Below are 20,702 nucleotides of genomic sequence, written 5' to 3'. Positions count from 1 at the left end.
TATTGACCGAGCTGAAGCTGGCTGGTGTCCGAGTTAATGGTGAATACCGCTAGCAGGTGCTAACTGACTACTAGCTAGTAGCTAGTTAGCTGGCTATCTTCTGATGGGGGTTCTAGTTCTAAAGTATAAAAATAGCAGATCCGTACCACATTGGGTGAGGCGCGTTGCAGGAAAGTATATTCAGTTCGTAGATGGAAAGCGAGATTAAAATATATATGAAATATGTACGAAAAAAACGAGGAAACTGACTATTTACACTGGACAAGACGGGACAAGACAAACACACGTCCGACTGCTACGCCATCTTGGGACAGTAGTTATAGATATAGTAGATATATAAAGAGAGACCTAAGACGACAACATAGCATGGCAGCAACACAACATGACAACAACATGGTAGCAACACAACATGGCACAACATGGTAGCAACACAAAACAGGGTACAAACATTGTTGGGCACAGACAACAGCAAAAAGGGCAAGTAGGAAGAGACAACAATACAGCAGCCATAGAGGGAATATGATAGTGGCATATGATTGAGGGGAATATGACAGAGGGCGATATAATACACGGAACATGATAGAGGGGGATATGATAGAGGCAATATGATAGAGGGAATATGATAGAGGGAATGTAATAGAGAGGAATATGACGGAGGGGAATATGATAGAGAGAATATGATAGAGAAGAATATGATAGAGGGAACATGATAGAGGGAATATGATAGAGAGGAATATGACAGAGGGCGATATAATACATGGAACATGATAGAGGGGAACATGATAGAGGGGGATATGATAGAGGGAACATGATCAGGTGCGATTTTAACAAAAAACATTGTGGGATGCATGCCAACAAAACCACTACAAAACACAACACTCAACAATACATTAATTGCACTATAATGGTGACAATCGGTGCCCACAAACTGTTAGAGCCTACATAAAGCTGTCCCAACATAAAGCTGTCCCAACAGCAGAGTCCCAACAGCAGTCCCAACACTTTACCACTGCTACGCCTGGCTATCAGCGGAGCCTTGTCTGGCAGCGAAATAGTTCATTTATTCAGTGAGGCACACGGGCTACTAACAGCTTACTACACAACATACACTTAATATTACTTTCTTAGCTACAGTATACATATCTCCCTACCGTATTACATCATTTATGCAGAAGCATACAAGACGTTTCTGGACCTTGTTGTGCTGTGCTCACTAGAAAAAGGAAGGTGGCGAACTCAACAAAAAAAGCTTGAATCATGATGACATCAGTGATCTTCAGTTCGTAGCTCTAGAAAGAGGCCCGAGTTCCGAATTTACAATTCCGAGCTGGATGAAAGTTCAAAACATATTTTCCCAGTCGTAGCTCGTTTTTCCAGAGTTCCCAGTTGTCTTGAACTTACTAAAGTCAGATTTTGCAGTTCCGAGTTAACAGTTGTTTTGAGCGCGGCACAAATCATGCTTCATTGACAGCATGGCCAATGTTGAATGTTTATCATTTTAAACTAGGAAAAGAGACACTCAATCTTCGACTTGGGACCTATGGTGGCAAAATTGCAAGATTATGTTCTAATACTTTTATTGCATCAAATGGTTGTTTTATTTAACAGAATAGAGTATTCTTAACTATTGTGTGTGTGTGTTCTACTGAGGATGGGCCTCTGGGAGATAACACTGACAGGAGGTTTACGATGTCTTTTGGGTGATAAAACCTAAAGAGCATTCCAGAGCATGACTTAATGTTTCTGTTCTATACCGTACCAGGGAGAGATGGTTCCAGTTTGGAGTTGGAGGGCCAGACACTGGTCTATACAATGAAAACTGTTGACACAGCAGATACTGTCTGCTATGTATTATAGGTATCTTTCACACAAATCTTAACCTTGTGACCCATTCTATATATCTGTTGTTCGTCATGTAGGTTGAAAGGGGTGTATCTTGGCTATAAAAGACCTTTGTACTTTTGTCTCGCCGATCATCAGAAATGATGATTTGTCGACCAGCAATTGCTATTGCAAAGCTCTCACTATTAAAGATTTAGTTTAAGTATAACTCTAACTTTTGTGATACGTTTGTCTCTCCTCATTTGATAGTAAAGAAATGAAACACCACAGACCACACAGCCACTCCAGTGAATAGTAGGTTAATGATTGCTTTGCAATGCTTGCAGTTAGCCAGTGATTCCTTCCAAACCACTCACTGTTGAATTTGCGATTTCCAACTTAATGTTTTTGTCCAATGGCCGATGAACACCGATACGTTTTATCTATAATTAACTCTTCATTATTTCTCTTCATGTGATATGGATTAAGAAGGATTTGCCAGCCGATAGTCGACTCCATTCATGATGATGACTGCTAGCTAAGATTTTGAAAGTATGATATTGACTTGATCAGTCTAATCAAAGCTACTGTAGATATGTCATTTGATCTGTGGCCAATGACCTTGAGCTTTCTTGGATGGGCTGAAACACCTGCATTTTGGAGCTGCCTTACTCAAGAAAACACAAAAGAGACCATGTTTGTATGCAGCTTAAATTAGCTCAAAGACATACAGTACCAGTCAAAAGTTTGGACACACTTACTCATTCATGGGTTTTTCTTTATTTTGACTATTTTCTTAATTGTAGAAAAATAGTGAAGACATCAAAACTATGAAATTACACATATGTAATCGTAGTAACCCAAAAAGTGTTACACAAATCAAAATATATTTTTACATTTGAGATTCTTCAAAGTTGCCACCCTTTGCCTTGATGTCAGCTTTGCACACTCTTGGCATTCCCTCAACCAGCTTCAACTGGAATGCTTTTCCAACAGTCTTGAAGGAGTTCCCACATATGCTGAGCACTTGTTGACTGCTTTTCCTTCCCTCTGCGGTCCAACTCATCCCAAACCATCTCAATTGGGTTGAGGTCGGGTGATTGTGGAGGCCAGGTCATCTGATGCATCACTCCATCACTCTCCTTCTTGTTCAAATAGCCCTTACACAGCCTGGAGGTGTGTTGGGTCATTGTCCAGTTGAAAAACAAATTATAGTTCCACTAAGTGCAAACCAGATGGGATGGCGGATCGCTGCAGAATGCTGTGGAAGCCATGCTGGTTAAGTGTGCTTGAATTCTAAATAAATCACAGACAGTGTCACCAGCAAAGCAACCCCACACCATCACACCTCCTCCTCCATGATTCACGCTGGAAACTACATATGCGGAGATCATCCGTTTACCTACTCTGTGTCTGACAAAGACACGACGGTTGGATCCAAACTTTCATATTTGGACTGATCAGACCAAAGGACAGATTTCCACCGGTCTAATGTCTATTGCTTGTGTTTCTTGCCCCAAGCACTTCCCTTCTTATTATTGGTGTCCTTTAGTAGTTGTTTCTTTGTAGAAATTCGACCATGAAGGTCTGATTCATGTAGTCTCCTCTGAACAGTTGATGTTGCGATGTCTCTGTTACTTGAACTCTGTGAAGCATTTATTTGGCCTGCAATTTATGAGGCTGGTAACTCTAATGAACTTATCCTCTGCAGCAGAGGTAACTCTGGGTCTTCCTTTCCTGTTGCGGTCCTCATGAGAGCCAGTTTGATCATAGCGCTTGATGGTTGTTGCGACTGCACTTGAAGAAACTTTCAAAGTTCTTGAAATGTTCCTGATTGACTGATCTTCATGTCTTATGGTAATGATGAACTGTCATTTCTCTTTGTTTATTTGAGCTCTTCCTGCCATAATATGGACTTGTTTATTTTCTCCAAATAGGGCTATCTTCTGTATACCACCCCTACCTTGTCACAACACAATTGATTGACTCAAACGCATTAAGAAGGAAAGAAATTCCACAAATTAACTTTTAACAAGTCACACCTGTTATTTAAAATGCATTCCAGATGACTACCTCATGAAGCTGGTTAAGAGAATGCCAAGAGTGTGCAAAGCTATCATCAAGGCAAAGGGTGGATACTTTGAAGAATCTCAATTCTAAAATATATTTTGTTTATCAATTTTTTGCTTACTACATGATTCCATATGTGTTATTTCATAGTTTTGATGTCTTCACTATCATTCTACAATGTAGAAAAAAGTAAAAATAAAGAAAAGACCTTGAATGAGTAGGTGTGTCCAAACGTTTGCCTGGTACTATATAAATATTTTTACAATGTTTGCAAACTGATATGTGACATATATTCATGTCAAAATAACAAACGAAACAGGAAAGCCATTTTTCTTTGCAAGAAATGCCCTGAATGTCGCGTCACCACTGAATATGATAGAGGAACGTGATAGAGGGGAATGAATGGAGGAATGTGTGATGCTCTTGAGTCTGATTGGTTAGATCAACTGGAAAGACATGGATAAGAAACATTTCTAACAAGTTTTTAAACAATGGCCTCTGTTGGCAGGTCTAAAACTACTGTTCTATAGTCAGCTGATATTGATTTCCTTAATTAATAATATATTGAACAACAATGCAAGATTTCAGGGACACCTACTCTTCAATCAAATGTTTTAGGCTTAGATAATTACACATCCAGCAGATCTTATTTCTCTACCAGCATGCGTACCGTGAAGATCCCTCGACTGCAACAGCTCTAGTTGATTTAACCCATCAATGGCTCAGGTCACTTGACCAAAATAAACTTATGGTTGAACTGGTTCTTGATTTTAGTGCTGCATTTGACCTTGTTGATCATATGGTTAATAGCTGAGGCCATTGAAGAGAGATGTTCTCTTGAGCACTCACTTCTTTGTTGGAACTTTGTTACTGAGGTGTCCTAGTCTATGGAAGACCTGTTTTACTGTAGTAAGGTAGGCTATATATTTTATTAATGATGAAGAGTATGATGAGAAACACTGACATTAGTGGTAGGTTGAGATCAAACAAGTAACCTAAGTAAACCTGGATGCTAGTTGTGAAATCTAAACCATATTGACGTTGAATTAGGCCAAAACACCTGTATTATGAATGGTCAACCATTTGATAAGAGGTAGAGCATTTCATTTCAATAAAAAAATTGGTTACATGGATTCAATGTAAATATTAGGTATGACTGTGCTGCATAGGTATAAAAAAAGTGAATTGTTCCAGCATTTGATTACACATGAGAGCTTCTGTGGGTAGTCATGGCAATGGGGCCTTCATTGTGACATCACAAGATTCTGATTCTGGGAGGTTAGCTGTTGCACAGACAAACAGAACAGTGCAAAGAGACTGATTCAACTAACCACTGACAGATTATTAATGTCCTATTTCATTAGTGAGAGAACACACTGCTTACTTGAGAGGTAGGTTGTAATATAACTTACTGTTTAACTATGTTTCTGTAGAATAACTACTTTTCAAATGACTTGTGTAATTAACATGACCTTTTAAGTAGGCCTAACATGCAATCATGGTAACAAGTGAAACTATTGACGAGAGACAGTTTGCTTGAAACCATTTGTTTGTGAGAGAATTGTTCATCCTGACACCTGAGATGGCATGTTACAGTTGTTGTAGTGAGCCAGCCTAATGGCAAATACATTCTATTGATGAAAGAAAACCCCATCTCTGTGTTAATCCACAACATATATTGTAAACAATTATCTCTATAAATATGTAACAAAAGGGTCGGTTGGGTAAAAAACAAGTCGGCCAACCTAATTTGTAGTTGCTAATTTAAAAAGAAATAGTAAGGTACAGAGAGAGCCTGAAGTTTGCTTTTTAAAGTCTGTGTGGTGCTTTGTCATCTCCAATGGCGACGCCTTGCATCACAATGATGATGTCATAAACGATATTGTGAACATAATGATAGGAACAGCCAAAATCAATTTTCAGTTGCCAACCTTTTACTAGTAATTCAGATAGGCCTATTGCGTAATCATCTCTGGATCGGGATTGTCACTTGCTTAATTGTAAGTAAACGGGAAGAAATGTGTGCACATCGTAAAGAGATGTATTATTCTTTGGTTAGTAACACGCCACTTACTACAACGTTATGTATTTTCCAGAATTATTGTTAGCTAGGAGGAAGACATGGAGGGTTCAACGCTGACACAGAGGAGGGCTGAGTGTCAGTTGAAGGAAAGGGAGATCCAGACAGACTACATGATGGAGCTGGGAGCCAGGTTGGCTCTGGTGAAGCAGATCCAGAGGGAGCAGGAGAAGGAGATGAAGAGGATTTGGTTTGAGACGAGGAAAATGCCGAGCCTGATTGAGGAGGTAACAAGACCAACTTTGACAAAGTCGACTAGAGTTCTATTAAACAATATTGATTAAAGCAAATATATGTCAATATACGGGCAAAATGTGACATATGCCATTGAATGTAAGCTAACAGTATTTTGTCTGATAACTTTTCTTGTGTTGTATCGTGTATGTCTCTCTTTGAGTATTATTATATACATAGTGCTCAGTTCTTATGGTTGCCTTGTCTTGAAAATTTTTTTAATAACAAGACCAAGCGATCTCTCGTAGATCTTCATATCAGGATTATGTAGTTGTCCCACCTAGCTACCTTAAGTTGAATGCACTAACTGTAAGTCGTTCTGGATAAAAGCCTCCGCTAAATGTCTAAAATGTGCCTCAAAATTGAGCTCAGGTGCATCCTGTTTCCATTGATCGTCCTTGAGATGTTTCTACAACTTGATTGGACAAGTGGTAAATGAAATTGATAGGACATGATTTGGAAAGGCACACACCTGTCTATATAAGGTCCCACAGTTGACAGTGCATGTCAGAGCAAATACCAAACCATGAGGTAGAAGGAATTGTCTGTAGAGTTCCAAGACAGGATTGTGTCGAGAAACAGATCTAGGGAAGGGTACCAAAAAAATGTCTGCAGCATTGAAGGTCCCCAAGAACACAGCGGCCAGCCTCCATCATTCTTCAATGGAAGACATTAGATTGATGAGCAAAAAAAATGATTTAATCAGTTTTAGAGTAAGGCTGTGAGGTAACAAAATGTGGAAAAGTGAAGGGGTCTGAATACTTTCCGAAGGCACTGTATATGTGATGGTATAAGTATATAGTGTTCACTCATAAAGTATGTATGTACTGAAGGTGATCACTTTCATCAGGTCTGTTTCTTTTCTCCCGCAGAATGTGAGAGATGTGACCAACCGTCCACTCACTGAGTTCATGGCTCCCTGTATTGACTCCCTCCCACCACTGGCTTTCACCAATCGGAGGCCTATACCAACCATGTTGCATCCCCCCTCTCCATTGGCCATACGCGCTCAGGATGCACAGCGGTTCATTGTATTTTCCTACTTTGTCCCTGCTGAGTGCCCAGTTGCCACAGAGGCCACTGCAGATGTATCTGCTGGTAAAAGAGAGGACTTATCGACAGATACACATCTTTCCTCAATGCTTCATCGATACCTGCCACACTTCTTTAACGATGACTCCATTCCACCACAGCAGACAGAGGGAACCACTGAGGTCTCAGTTGCTCCAGTGGCAATATCTAATATCAAGGAAGAGGACAGATTCTATCCTTTCTCCCTTCCACCACTGGCTCAGCGGTTCATTGGCAATTCATTCAATGTCCCGGAAACCTCCCAGCTTGCTGTTTCAGCCATGGAGTGCCGAGTTGCCAATGTGGCCACTGCAGGTACAGCCACTGTCAAGAGAGAGAACCGATGGGAAGCTAGAATTCTTCCTTCAGTGCAGCCTCCATGCCTGCCACCAGTCTTTGACAATGACTTCATGCCTCCAGAGCACACAGTAGAGGATGCCTATGAGGTCTCATTTGCTACAGAGGCCACTTCAGACACAGCTACTGTTGATGGAGTGGACAGATCAGCAGCGAAATGCCCTGTCCCAATGCTGCCTCCAAGTGTGCCAGGTGTCTTTGACATTGACAACAAACTGTCAGGGGCAGCAGCAGAGGGAACCAACAAGTGTCCAGTTGCCAGTGAAACAACCAATGATGTGTCCACTCACCTCAAAGAGGACATGGCAGCTGATCAAAGCCCTCCTGACCCTGCAGCACTGCCTCCAAGCTCACCATATATCTGTGACTCTGACCACAAACTGACCAAGGAGGAAAAAGAGGATGCCACAGAGTCCTCCCTTGCCACAGAGATCACTGCAGGCAATTCCATTGTCCAGGGAGAGGACCTGGATAAAAGCCCTGCTCCAAGGCTGCCTCCAAGCTTGTCACACATTTTGGACAATGACCATAAGCAGCCAGAGGAGACGATAGAGGGCGCCACTGAGTGCTCAGTCGCCGCAGAGGCATCAGTTGCTAATAGAGAGGATCCATCGGCAGCTACAGCTCTTCACACAGTGCTGCCTTCAAGTCTGCAACTTGTCTTTGACAATGACTACAAACGGCCAGAGGAGGCAGTAGAGGGCGCCAGCAAGTGTCCAGTTGCCAGTGAAGCAGCCGCTTCTGTGTCTACTGTCCTCCAAGAGGAGTTTTTGACTCATAAAAGTCCTCCTGCTCCCGCAGCACTGCCTCAAAGGCTACCCTGCACCCACAACATTGACCACAAACAGCCAGAGGAGACTGTTAAGAACACCACAGAGTGCTCAGTTGACATAGAGGCATGTGCAGTTGCATCCACTGTCAAGAGAGAGGAACTGACAGGTGATAAAAGCCCTGTCCATGCACTTCCTCCAAGCCTGGAATGCATCCATGACAAGGACCACAAGCAGCCAGATCAGAAAGGGAGGGGCACTACTGTGGAGTTGGATATCTGCCCTCACGGTCACCAGCTGGTCTCAGATGCTAACTTAACTCTGGCAACCCGCAATGATGAGCTGCCCACCCCTCTGATCTGCGTGGTCACTAAGACGCCTGTTAGAGTGGGAGCCTCCATATGCAGGTCAGAGGAGGAGGAACCCAGGCCCTGGACCCTGGAAGAGGCAAAGGTAGGTGTCCTATTTTACACTACTACTTTACAGGGATGGTGGTCAGTTCCATTTCAATTCAATACGTTGAAGAGAACTGGAATTTTAGAGTACTTCCTGAATTGACCGGAATTGAAATGGAATTGACCCCAACCCTGCTGCTCTTTGCTCATAGTATAAAACATCACCCCTCACTAGGGTTATTAGGCCATCATTGTATGTTGATCACTCAATTGTGTATTGAATGTGCCACATTGAAACAATTTTACACCTAGACTCAATGTTTTCCTGTTAGGATTATTGCATTGGCATTGAAATTGAGAGTGAAGAGAGGAGCGTCAAGGAGATGAGCCCGAAGGAGGGATTGAAGCATGAGGCAGACTGTGCCCATTCCAAGTGCTCCAATGGGATGGTTTCATCAGAGAGAGCAGTGACCATCCTGGGAAGAGTGGGCTTTCTGGTCATGAACCCCATGAAGAAAATCCAGTTTTTGAAGATGAAGGAAAAAGAGGAAAATAAGAAACTGAATAAGAAGTTGAAAGATGATGAGAAAGAGAGAAAGGAGATGAAAGACAAGGAGGAGGAGCAAAAAAAGAGGGAGAAGAAAGAGATGAATGAGAGAGAGAAAGAGCAGAAGAAAGTCATGAAGGCTGAGAAAAAGAGGGAGAAGTTAGAACAGAAAAAGAGTGAGAAGGAAAGCAAAGAGAAGGAAAAGGCAGAGAAAAAGAGGTTAGAGGGGCTGATGAAGATACATAATGCCATGATGAAAGACAGAATTAAGAAAGAGAAGAAGTGTTATGAGGAGCTGAAAAAGAGAGAGAAAGCTCAAGCTGAGTTCCTGGAGATGGAGCGAAAGATTCAAGTAAAAGAGGAGAAGAAGAGAGAAAAGATGAGGAAAGAGGAGAGGAAGAGACTGGAGAAGAAGAAAAAGAGGGAGCCAGCTGGAGGTGGAACTGAGAGGGTGATAGAAGTGCAGGGAAGGGATGAAAGCTTGAAGATGGATGAGTAGACTGGGTAATAGAGAGAGAGTAGGGAGGGAGGGAGGGATATGGTATTTTTGCATGCAATGAAAAAACAAAGAATTAAAAAATAAATAAAGAATGTTTACTCTGTTCGATTTTTGTTAAGGCATACTGTACAACACTGTATAATCACAAAATGTTTACTTTTCACAAATCTGGGGAGTGTATAAATGTTGAATTCCAAATCTACCCGATGGAGAGGGGCAGTGCTGAGATGAGATGAGGAGGATGAAAAAGGAGGGGAGTGGATGGATGGTGGAGAGGAATATGATAGAGAGGAATATGATAGAGGAAATATGATAGAGGACATATGATGGAGGACATATGATAGAGGGAAAATGATAGAGGGAATGTGATACAGAGGAATATGCTATTTTATTTTATTTATTTTATTTAACTAGGCAAGTCAGTTCAGAACAAATTGTTATTTACAATGACGGCCTACCAAAAGGCAAAAGGCCTCCTGCGGGGATGGGGGCTGGGATTAAAAATAAATAAATACAATTTAAATGTAGGACAAAACACACATCACGACAAGAGAGACAACACAACTTTTTAACCAGGTAGGCCAGTTGAGAACAAGTTCTCACTTACAACTGCGACCTGGCCAAGATAAAGCAAAGCAGTGCGACAAAAACAACAACACAGAGTTACACATGGGATAAAGAAATGTACAGTCAATAACACAATATAAAAATCTATGTACAGTGTGTGCAAATGTAGTAAGACTAGGGAGGTAAGGCAATAAATAGGCCATAGAGGCGAAATAACTACAGTTAAGCATTAACACTGGAGTGGTAGATGTACAGAAGATGATATGCAAGTAGAAATACTGGGGTGCAAAAGAGCAAAAATAAATAAATAACAATATGGGGATGCGGTAGTTGGGTGTGCGATTTACAGATGGGCTGTGTACAGGTACAGTGATTGGTAAGCTGCTCTGACAGCTGATGCTTAAAGTTAGAGAGGGAGCTATAAGTCTCCAGCTTCAGTGATTTTTGAAATTCGTTCCAGTAATTGGCAGCAGAGAACTGGAAGGAAAGGCGGCCAAAGGAGGTGTTGGCTTTGGGGATGACCAGTGAAATATACCTGGTTGGAGCGTGTCCTATGTGTGGGTGTTGCTATGGTGACCAGTGAGCTGAAATAAGGCGGGGCTTTACCTAGCAAAGACTTATAGATGACCTGGAGCCAGTGGGTTTGGCAACGAATATGTAGTGAGGGCCAGCCAACGAGAGCATACAGGGCTTTGGTGACAAAACGGATGGCACTGTGATAGACTACATTTGCTTTGTAGAGTGTTGGAGGCTATTTTGTAAATGACATCGCCGAAGTAAAGAATTGGTAGGATAGTCAGTTTTACGAGGGTATGTTTGGCAGCATGAGTGAAGGAGGCTTTGTTGCGAAATAGGAAGCCAATTCTAGATTTTGTTTGGATAGGAGATGCTTAATGTGAGTCTGGAAGGAAAGTTTAGGTTTGTTAGCACACTGTCCAAAGAAGAGACAGATCTATACTAAATGGTGTCGTCTGCGCAGAGGTGGATCAGAGAATCACCCGCAGCAAGAGCGACATCATTGATATGTACAGAGAAAAGAGTCAGCCCGAGAGTTGAACCCTGTGGCTCCCCCATAGAAACTGCTAGAGGTCCGGACAACAGGCCCTCCGATTTGACACACTGAACTCTATCAGAGAAGTAGTTGGTGAACCAGGCGAGGCAGTCATTTGAGAAACCAAGGCTATTGAGTCTGCCGATAAGAATGTGGTTATTGACAAAGTCGAAAGCCTTGGCCAGGTCGATTAAGATGGCTGCACAGTGTGGTGGCTAATTTCTGCATTACCAAATGAGGAGAGTTACAAACGTCACACACCAGTCAGAGTTATACTTAAACTACATCTTTAATAATAAGAGCTTTTGCAAAAGCACTTTGACTTTCAATGATGCGCTATCTCTATTATGAACCATTGGAAAGTGACTACACAAAAGTACAAAGATCTTTTATAGCCAAGATACACCCCTCTGAACCTACATGACGAACCACAGATCTTAGAAACAGTTCACAAAGGGACTTTATATTTAAGAAAGGAGTATCCCTTAGCCAGATAACATTCGCTATAAATTATCGTTCAGTTTGGTCCCTAATGACGAGGTTCTAATCTCGTTCCTGGTACTTCTTAGTACAAAAACACCATCTCATCCAATGGAATAAATCAATTGTCCGCTCTAGATACTCCCATCTCAAGTAAACCCCCTCTTGATCCCACTCCTGGACAAGCTCACAGAGGGGAGTGACTTGCTCACAGACATTGTGGAGACAAGTAATTGGTTCCCCATTAATCACGCCATCCCTTCACATGGTTTAACAGATACATTCACATATGAAGACAATGTTCCATCCTGTCCTCTTCCCTTTCTGATATTCTGCATAGCACCAGGGATATGTGAAAGACAAGTCTGACCTCTCCCCTCTCTGGGCCCCAAGTGACTGAGCCCCAGCTAAGGGAAGCCATGCAACTGTCAACACCAGAGTCCAAAGGGATACATTCTAATGACAAGTATCTCACATAAGCATATTATGCAAATAAAACATCTTAATTATCTATGTTACCCAACTAATTCTGATTCATCCGCCACAACAGTACTGTCTTTTATCAATTACGTTTTTGATATCGTTTAGGACATTGAGCGTGGCTGTGGTGCACCCATGACCAGCTCGGAAACCAGATTACGTAGTGGAGAAGGTACAATGGGACTCGAAATGGTCGTTGATCTGTTTGTGAACTTGGCTTTCGAAGAATTTAGAAAGGCACGGCAGAATGGATATAGGTCTATAACAGTTTTGGTCTAGAGTGTCTCCCCCTTTGAAGAGGGGGATTACCGCGGCAGCTTTCCAATCTTCGGGGATCTCAGATGATACAAAAGAGAGGTTGAACATGCTTGTAATAGTGGTCGCAACAATTTCGGTAGATAATTTTAGAAAGAGAGGGTCCAGATTGTATAGCCCCGCTGATTTGTAGGGATCAAGATTTTGCAGCTCTTTCAGAACATCAGCTCTCTGAATTTGGGTGAAGGAGAAGCGGGGGAAGGGGGCTTGGGCCCGTTGCTGCGGGGGGTGCAGAGCTTTTGGCCGGGGTAGGAGTTGCCAGGTGGAAAGCATGGCCAGACGTAGAAAAATGCTTCTTGAAATGATCGGTTGTCATAGATTTATCGGTGGTGACAGTGTTTCCTAGCCTCAGTGAAGTGGGCAGCTGGGAGGAGGTGCTCTTATTCTCCATGGACTTTACAGTGTCCCAAACCTTTTGGAATTAGTGCTACAGGAATAGGGAGAGGCATGTGTAGCCGAGTGATCAAAGGGTCCAATGAGCAGCAATAGGTGAAATTACGTCGGCAGACCAGTCGTGATGGATCGTCGGGGCTCCGTGTCATCAATTAAGGTTCCAGGCCAATTGGCAAAATAGGTATTGTAGCCCAAGAATTAGCTGGTATACCTTTTCGGCTAGCTCAAGGCTAACTGGTGTTTGATTCAGGACAGCGGCGTTAGCCAGCAGTAGCCACTCGGTTGGAGCTAGCCAGCTGCGATGATCCGGTGTAACGGTCCAGAGCTTGCGGCAGGAATCCGGTGATGTGGTAGAGAAAAAGCAGTCCTATATGCTCTGGGTTGATATTCCGCTGTGCGGACTGGCAGGTATTGACCGAGCTGAAGCTGGCTGGTGTCCGAGTTAACGCTGAATACCGCTAGCAGGTGCTAACTGGCTACTAGCTAGTAGATATTTAGCTGGCTATCTTCTGATGGTGGTTCCAGTTCTAAAGTATAAAAATAGCAGATCCGTACCACATTGGGTGAGGCGGGTTGAAGGAAAGTATATTCACTTCATAAATGGAAAGCAAGATTAAAATATATATGAAATATGTACGAATAAACGAGGAAACCGACTATTTACACGGGACAAGACGGGACAAGACAAACACACGTCCGACTGTGTCACAGAAGTTGTCATGTAGAGAAGAGGACCAAGGCACAGCGGGAATATGGATACTCATATTTTAATTTTCAAAAAAAAGAGTAAAGCATCCACTGAATAAACAATAAACACAACAAATCCGATCTTACTTTGCTACCTGACGGTTTTTTACTTTTTCATTACCGTATATTTTTACTTTTTCCCTCACTCAACTTTTTTCATTCATATTTTTACTTTTTACTTTTTCCCTCACTCAACTTTTTTCATTCAACTTTTTCACCCCGGAGGTTTTATCTGGACATGGTTCGTCAGGACTTCAAACAGCCGAAGCTAAGTAACATTAACATGATGCCTTCTAATTGCAGTCGTTGTACTTATAATATACAGGAGAACGATCGCCTTACGGCAAGGATAGCTGTGCTGCAAGCCCAGCTTCAGACGCAATCGTTAGGCAAGGGTAATTTCAGTGTAGGAAAGGATGAAACAGCGTCTGTGCCACCAGTAAGTACAGATAGTAACGTTAGTATAAACCCCCTCGCACGGTCCCCGCAGCCGGACAACTTTCTCATGGCTTCTGGAGGGAAACGCTGTAGGAATGCTCAACCGGTGTCGCTTATTCACCCGACAGAAACTTTCAACCGGTTCTCCCCATTAAGCGAGTCGGAGTCGGAGGCCGAGACTTCTCTGGTCTCTACTCCTCCCGTTGTGGGGTCTGAGACGCCTGACGGCTCCCACCATTAGCTCTGACAAATTGAAAACCCTAGTCATTGGCGACTCCATTACCCGCAGTATTAGACTTAAAACTAATCATCCAGCGATCATACACTGTTTACCAGGGGGCAGGGCTACCGACGTTAAGGCTAATCTAAAGACGGTGCTGGCTAAAGCTAAAACTGGCGAGTGTAGAGAGTATAGAGATATTGTTATCCACGTCGGCACCAACGATGTTAGGATGAAACAGTCAGAGGTCACCAAGCGCAACATAGCTTCAGCGTGTAAATCAGCTAGAAAGATGTGTCGGCATCGATTAATTGTCTCTGGCCCCCTCCCAGTTAGGGGGAGTGATGAGCTCTACAGCAGAGTCTCACAACTCAATCGCTGGTTGAAAACTGTTTTCTGCCCCTCCCAAAAGATAGAATTTGTAGATAATTGGCCCTCTTTCTGGGACTCACCCACAAACAGGACCAAGCCTGGCCTGTTGAGGAGTGACGGACTCCATCCTAGCTGGAGGGGTGCTCTCATCTTATCTACGAACATAGACAGGGCTCTAACTCCTCTAACTCCACAATGAAATAGGGTGCAGGCCAGGCTGCTGGCTGTTAGCCAGCCTGCCAGCTTAGTGGAGTCTGCCACTAGCACAGTCAGCGTAGTCAGCTCAGCTTTCCCCATTGAGACCGTGTCTGTGCCTCGATCTAGGTTGGGCAAAATTAAAAATGGCGCTGTTCGCTTTAGCAATCTCACTAGTATAAAGACCTCCTCCATTCCTGCCATTATTGAAAGAGATTGTGATACCTCACATCTCAAAATTGGGTTACTTAATGTTAGATCCCTCACTTCCAAGGCAGTTATAGTCAATGAACTAATCACTGATAATAATCTTGATGTGATTGGCCTGACTGAAACATGGCTTAAGCCTGATGAATTTACTGTGTTAAATGAGGCCTCACCCCCTGGTTACACTAGTGACCATATCCCCCGCGCATCCCGCAAAGGCGGAGGTGTTGCTAACATTTACGATAGCAAATTTCAATTTACAAAAAAAAAAAACAATGACGTTTTCGTCTTTTGAGCTTCTAGTCATGAAATCTATGCAGCCTACTCACTCACTTTTTATAGCTACTGTTTACAGGCCTCCTGGGCCATATGCAGTGTTCCTCACTGAGTTCCCTGAATTCCTATCGGATCTTGTAGTCATAGCAGATAATATTCTAATTTTTGGTGACTTTAACATTCACATGGAAAAGTCCACAGACCCACTCCAAAAGGCTTTCGGAGCCATCATCGACTCAGTGGGTTTTGTCCAACATGTCTCTGGACCTACTCACTGCCACAGTCATACTCTGGACCTAGTTTTGTCCCATGGAATAAATGTTGTGGATCTTAATGTTTTTCCTCATAATCCTGGACTATCGGACCACCATTTTATTACGTTTGCAATTGCAACAAATAATCTGCTCAGACCCCAACCAAGGAGCATTAAAAGTCGTGCTATAAATTCTCAGACAACCCAAAGATTCCTTGATGCCCTTCCAGACTGCCTCTGCCTACCCAAGGACGTCAGAGGACAAAAATCAGTTAACCACCTAACTGAGGAACTCAATTTAACCTTGCGCAATACCCTAGATGCAGTTGCACCCCTAAAAACTAAAAACATCTGTCATAAGAAACTAGCTCCCTGGTATACAGAAAATACACGAGCTCTGAAGCAAGCTTCCAGAAAATTGGAACGGAAATGGCGCCACACCAAACTGGAAGTCTTCTGACTAGCTTGGAAAGACAGTACCGTGCAGTATCGAAGAGCCCTCACTGCTGCTCGATCATCCTATTTTTCCAACTTAATTGAGGAAAATAAGAACATTCCGAAATTTATTTTTGATACTGTCGCAAAGCTAACTAAAAAGCAGCCTTCGCAAATGGAGGATGGCTTTCACTTCAGCAGTAATACATTTATGAACTTCTTTGAGGAAAAGATCATGATCATTAGAAAGCAAATTACAGACTCCTCTTTAAATCTGGGTATTCCTCCAAAGCTCCATTGTCCTGAGTCTACACAACTCTGCCAGGACCTAGGATCAAGTACTATATCTCTTGACACAATGATGAAAATAATCATGGCCTCCAAACCCTCAAGCTGCATACTGGACCCTATTCCAACTAAACTACTGAAAGAGCTGCTTCCTGTGCTTGGCCCTCCTATGTTGAACATAATAAACGGCTCTCTATCCACCGGATGTGTACCAAGCTCACTAAAAGTGGCAGTAATAAAGCCTCTCTTGAAAAAGCCGAATCTTGATCCAGAAATTATAAAAAAACTATCGGCCTATATCGAATCTTCCATTCCTCTAAAAAATTTTAGAAAAAGCTGTTGCACAGCTACTCACTGCCTTCCTGAAGACAAACAATGTATACGAAACGCTTCAGTCTGGTTTTAGACCCCATCATAGCACTGAGACTGCACTTGTGAAGGTGGTAAATTACCTTTTAATGACGTCAGACCGAGGCTCTGCATCTGTCCTCGTGCTCCTAGATCTTAGTGCCGCTTTTGATACCATCGATCACCACATTCTTTTGGAGAGATTGGAAACCCAAATTGGTCTACATGGACAAGTTCTGGCCTGGTTTAGATCTTATCTGTCGGAAAGATATCAGTTTGTCTCTGTGAATGGTTTGTCCTCTGACAAATCAATTGTAAATTTCGGTGTTCCTCAAGGTTCCGTTTTAGGACCACTATTGTTTTCACTATATATTTTACCTCTTGGGGATGTCATTCGAAAACATAATGTTAAATATCACTGCTATGCGGACGACACACAGCTGTACATTTCAATGAAACATGGTGAAGCCCCAAAATTGCCCTCGCTAGAAGCCTGTGTTTCAGACATAAAGAAGTGGATGGCTGCAAACTTTCTACTTTTAAACTCGGACAAAACAGAGATGCTTGTTCTAGGTCCCAAGAAACAAAGAGATCTTCTGTTGAATCTGACAATTAATCTGGATGGTTGTACAGTCGTCTCAAATAAAACTGTGAAGGACCTCGGCGTTACTCTGGACCCTGATCTCTCTTTTGAAGAACATATCAAGACTGTTTCAAGGACAGCTTTTTTCCATCTACGTAACATTGCAAAAATCAGAAACTTTCTGTCCAAAAATGACGCAGAAAAATTAATCCATGCTTTTGTTACTTCTAGGCTGGACTACTGCAATGCTCTACTTTCCGGCTACCCGGATAAAGCACTAAATAAACTTCAGTTAGTGCTAAATACGGCTGCTAGAATCCTGACTAGAACCAAAAAATGTGATCATATTACTCCAGTGCTAGCCTCCCTACACTGGCTTCCTGTTAAGGCAAGGGCTGATTTCAAGGTTTTACTGCTAACCTACAAAGCATTACATGGGCTTGCTCCTACCTATCTTTCCGATTTGGTCCTGCCGTACATACCTACACGTACGCTACGGTCACAAGACGCAGGCCTCCTAATTGTCCCTAGAATTTCTAAGCAAACGGCTGGAGGTAGGGCTTTCTCCTATAGAGCTCCATTTTTATGGAATGGTCTGCCTACCAATGTGAGAGACGCAGACTCAGTCTCAACCTTTAAGTCTTTACTGAAGACTTATCTCTTCAGTAGGTCCTATGATTAAGTATAGTCTGGCCCAGGAGTGTGAAGGTGAACGGAAAGGCTGGAGCAACGAACCGCCCTTGCTGTCTCTGCCTTGCCGGTTCCCCTCTTTCCACTGGGATTCTCTGCCTCTAACCCTTTTACAGGGGCTGAGTCACTGGCTTACTGGTGTTCTTCCATGCCGTCCATGGGAGGGGTGCGTCACTTGAGTGGGTTGAGTCACTGACGTGGTCTTCCTGTCTGGGTTGGCGCCCCCCCTTGGGTTGTGCCATGGCGGAGATCGTTGTGGGCTATACTCGGCCTTGTCTTAGGACGGAAAGTTGGTGGTTGGAGACATCCATCTAGTGGTGTGGGGGCTGTGCTTTGGCAAAGTGGGTGGGGTTATATCCTGCCTGTTTGGCCCTGTCCGGGGGTATCATCGGATGGGGCCACAGTGTCTTCTGATCCCTCCTGTCTCAGCCTCCAGTATTTATGCTGCAGTAGTTTATGTGTCGGGGGGCTAGGGTCAGTCTGTTACATCTGGAGTATTTCTCTTATCTTATCCGGTGTCCTGTGTGAATTTAAATATGCTCTCTCTAATTCTCTCTTTCTCTCTTTCTGTCTTTCTCTCGGAGGACCTGAGCCCTAGGACCATGCCTCAGGACTACCTGGTATGATGACTCCTTGCTGTCCCCAGTCCACCTGGCCGTGCTGCTGCTCCAGTTTCAACTGTTCTGCCTGCGGCTATGGAACCCTGACCTGTTCACCGGACGTGCTTGTTGCACCCTCGACAACTACTATGATTATTATTATTTGACCATGCTGGTCATTTATGAACATTTTAACATCTTGACCATGTTCTGTTATAATATCCACCCTGCACAGCAAGAAGAGGACTGGCCACCCCTCATAGCATGGTTCCTCTCTAGGTTTCTTCCTAGGTTTTTGGCCTTTCTAGGGAGTTTTTCCTAGGGAGTTTTTCCTAGCCACCGTGCTTCTTTCACATGCTTTGCTTGCTGTTTGGGGTTTTAGGCTGGGTTTCTGTACAGCACTTTGAGATATCAGCTGATGTACGAAGGGCTATATAAAAATACATTTGATTGATTTGATTTGATATGATAGAGTGAATATGATAGAGGGGAATATGATACAGGGGAATATGATAGAGAGAAATATGATAGAGTGAATTTGATAGAGGGGAATATGATACAGGGGAATATGATAGAGAGGAATATGATACATGGGAATATGATAGAGAGGAATATGATAGAGGGGAATATGATAGAGGGAATATGATAGAAGGGAATATGATACAGGGGAATATGATAGATAGGAATATGATAGAGGGGAATATGATATAGAGGAATATTTGTCACGCCTGCTCCCGCTCTCCCTCCCTGGCGCTAGAGGGTGCCAGGCTCCCCATCATTGCGCACTCCTGCCATCATCATTACGCACACCTGCCTTCCCCCCTTCACGCGCATCAGCGATTATTGGACTCACCTGGACTCAATCACCTCTGTCATTACCTTCCCTATATCTGTCTGGTTCCCCCCTCTGTTCCCTGCTTCTGCGTTGATTGTCATATGTCCTTGTTTACCCGTATGCTGCAGCTGTTCCTGTCTTGTTCTATGTCTGTTCCCGATTAAATGTTTGACTCCCCGTACCTGCTTCTCATCTCCGGCATCGGTTCTTACAATGTGATCGAGAGGAATATGATCGAGCACAATATGATAGAGGGAATATGATAGAGGGAATATGATAGAGAGGAATATGACAGAGGGCGATATAATACACAGAACATGAAGGAGGGGGATATGATAGAGGGGGATATGATAGAGGGAATATGATAGAGGGAATATGATAGAGGGAATATGATAGAGGGAATATGATAGAGAGGAATATGACAGAGGGCGATATAATACATGGAACATGAAGGAGGGGGATATGATAGAGGGGAATATGATAGAGGGAATATGATAGAAGGAATATGATCAGTAGCGATTTTAGCTTGTAAATCTGGCAAAAAAACGAAACATAAAAATTGCGCGATGCATGCCAAAAAAGCCACTACACAACACTAAACAATACATTAATTGCACTATAACGGTGATAAACGGTGGCCACAAACTGTTAGAGCCTACATAAAGCTGTCCCAACATAAAGCTGTCCCAACAGCAGAGTCCCAACGGCAGTCCCATCACTTTACCACTGCTACACCTGGCTATCAGCGGAGCCTTGTCTGGCAGCGAAATAGTTCATTTATTCAGTGAGGCACATGGGCTACTAACAGCTTACTACACAACATACACTTAATATTACTTTCTTAGCTACAGTATACATATCTCCCTACCGTATTACATCATTTATGCAGAAGCATACAAGACGTTTCTGGACCTTGTTGTGCTGTGCTCACTAGAAAAAGGACTCAACAAAAAAAGCTTGAATCATGATGACATCAGTGATCTTCAGGTCGTAGCTCTAGAAAGAGGCCCGAGTTCCGAATTTACAATTCCGAGCTGGATGAAAGTTCAAAACATATTTTCCCAGTCGTAGCTCGTTTTTCCAGAG

General features: G+C 43.0%; 1 protein-coding gene across 1 annotated transcript; it reads left to right on the top strand.

Annotated features, from left to right (window-relative positions):
* The first annotated feature begins 7,081 nt into the window (after positions 1–7,081).
* LOC106574589 (titin homolog) lies at positions 7,082–9,857 on the top strand. The gene is made up of 2 exons (XM_045696808.1): positions 7,082–8,856; positions 9,131–9,857. Exons 1-2 carry the CDS (start codon positions 7,117–7,119, stop codon positions 9,842–9,844), a joined length of 2,454 nt encoding a protein of 817 aa, XP_045552764.1. The 5' UTR covers positions 7,082–7,116; the 3' UTR covers positions 9,845–9,857.
* Positions 9,858–20,702: the final 10,845 nt, after the last annotated feature.

This window comes from Salmo salar, chromosome ssa16 (assembly GCF_905237065.1).
Source record: "Salmo salar chromosome ssa16, Ssal_v3.1, whole genome shotgun sequence".
Taxonomy (NCBI): Eukaryota; Metazoa; Chordata; class Actinopteri; order Salmoniformes; family Salmonidae; genus Salmo; species Salmo salar.
The sequence above is the reverse complement of the archived record's forward strand: the minus strand, read 5'-3'. Positions and strand labels throughout refer to the sequence as shown.

Coding starts and splice junctions, on each gene's coding strand:
- LOC106574589 (XM_045696808.1), top strand. CDS start 7,117: ATGGCTCCCTGTATTGACTCCCTCCCACCACTGGCTTTCACCAATCGG. Junction 8,857..9,130: donor GGACCCTGGAAGAGGCAAAG/GTAGGTGTCCTA, acceptor TTTTCCTGTTAG/GATTATTGCATTGGCATTGA.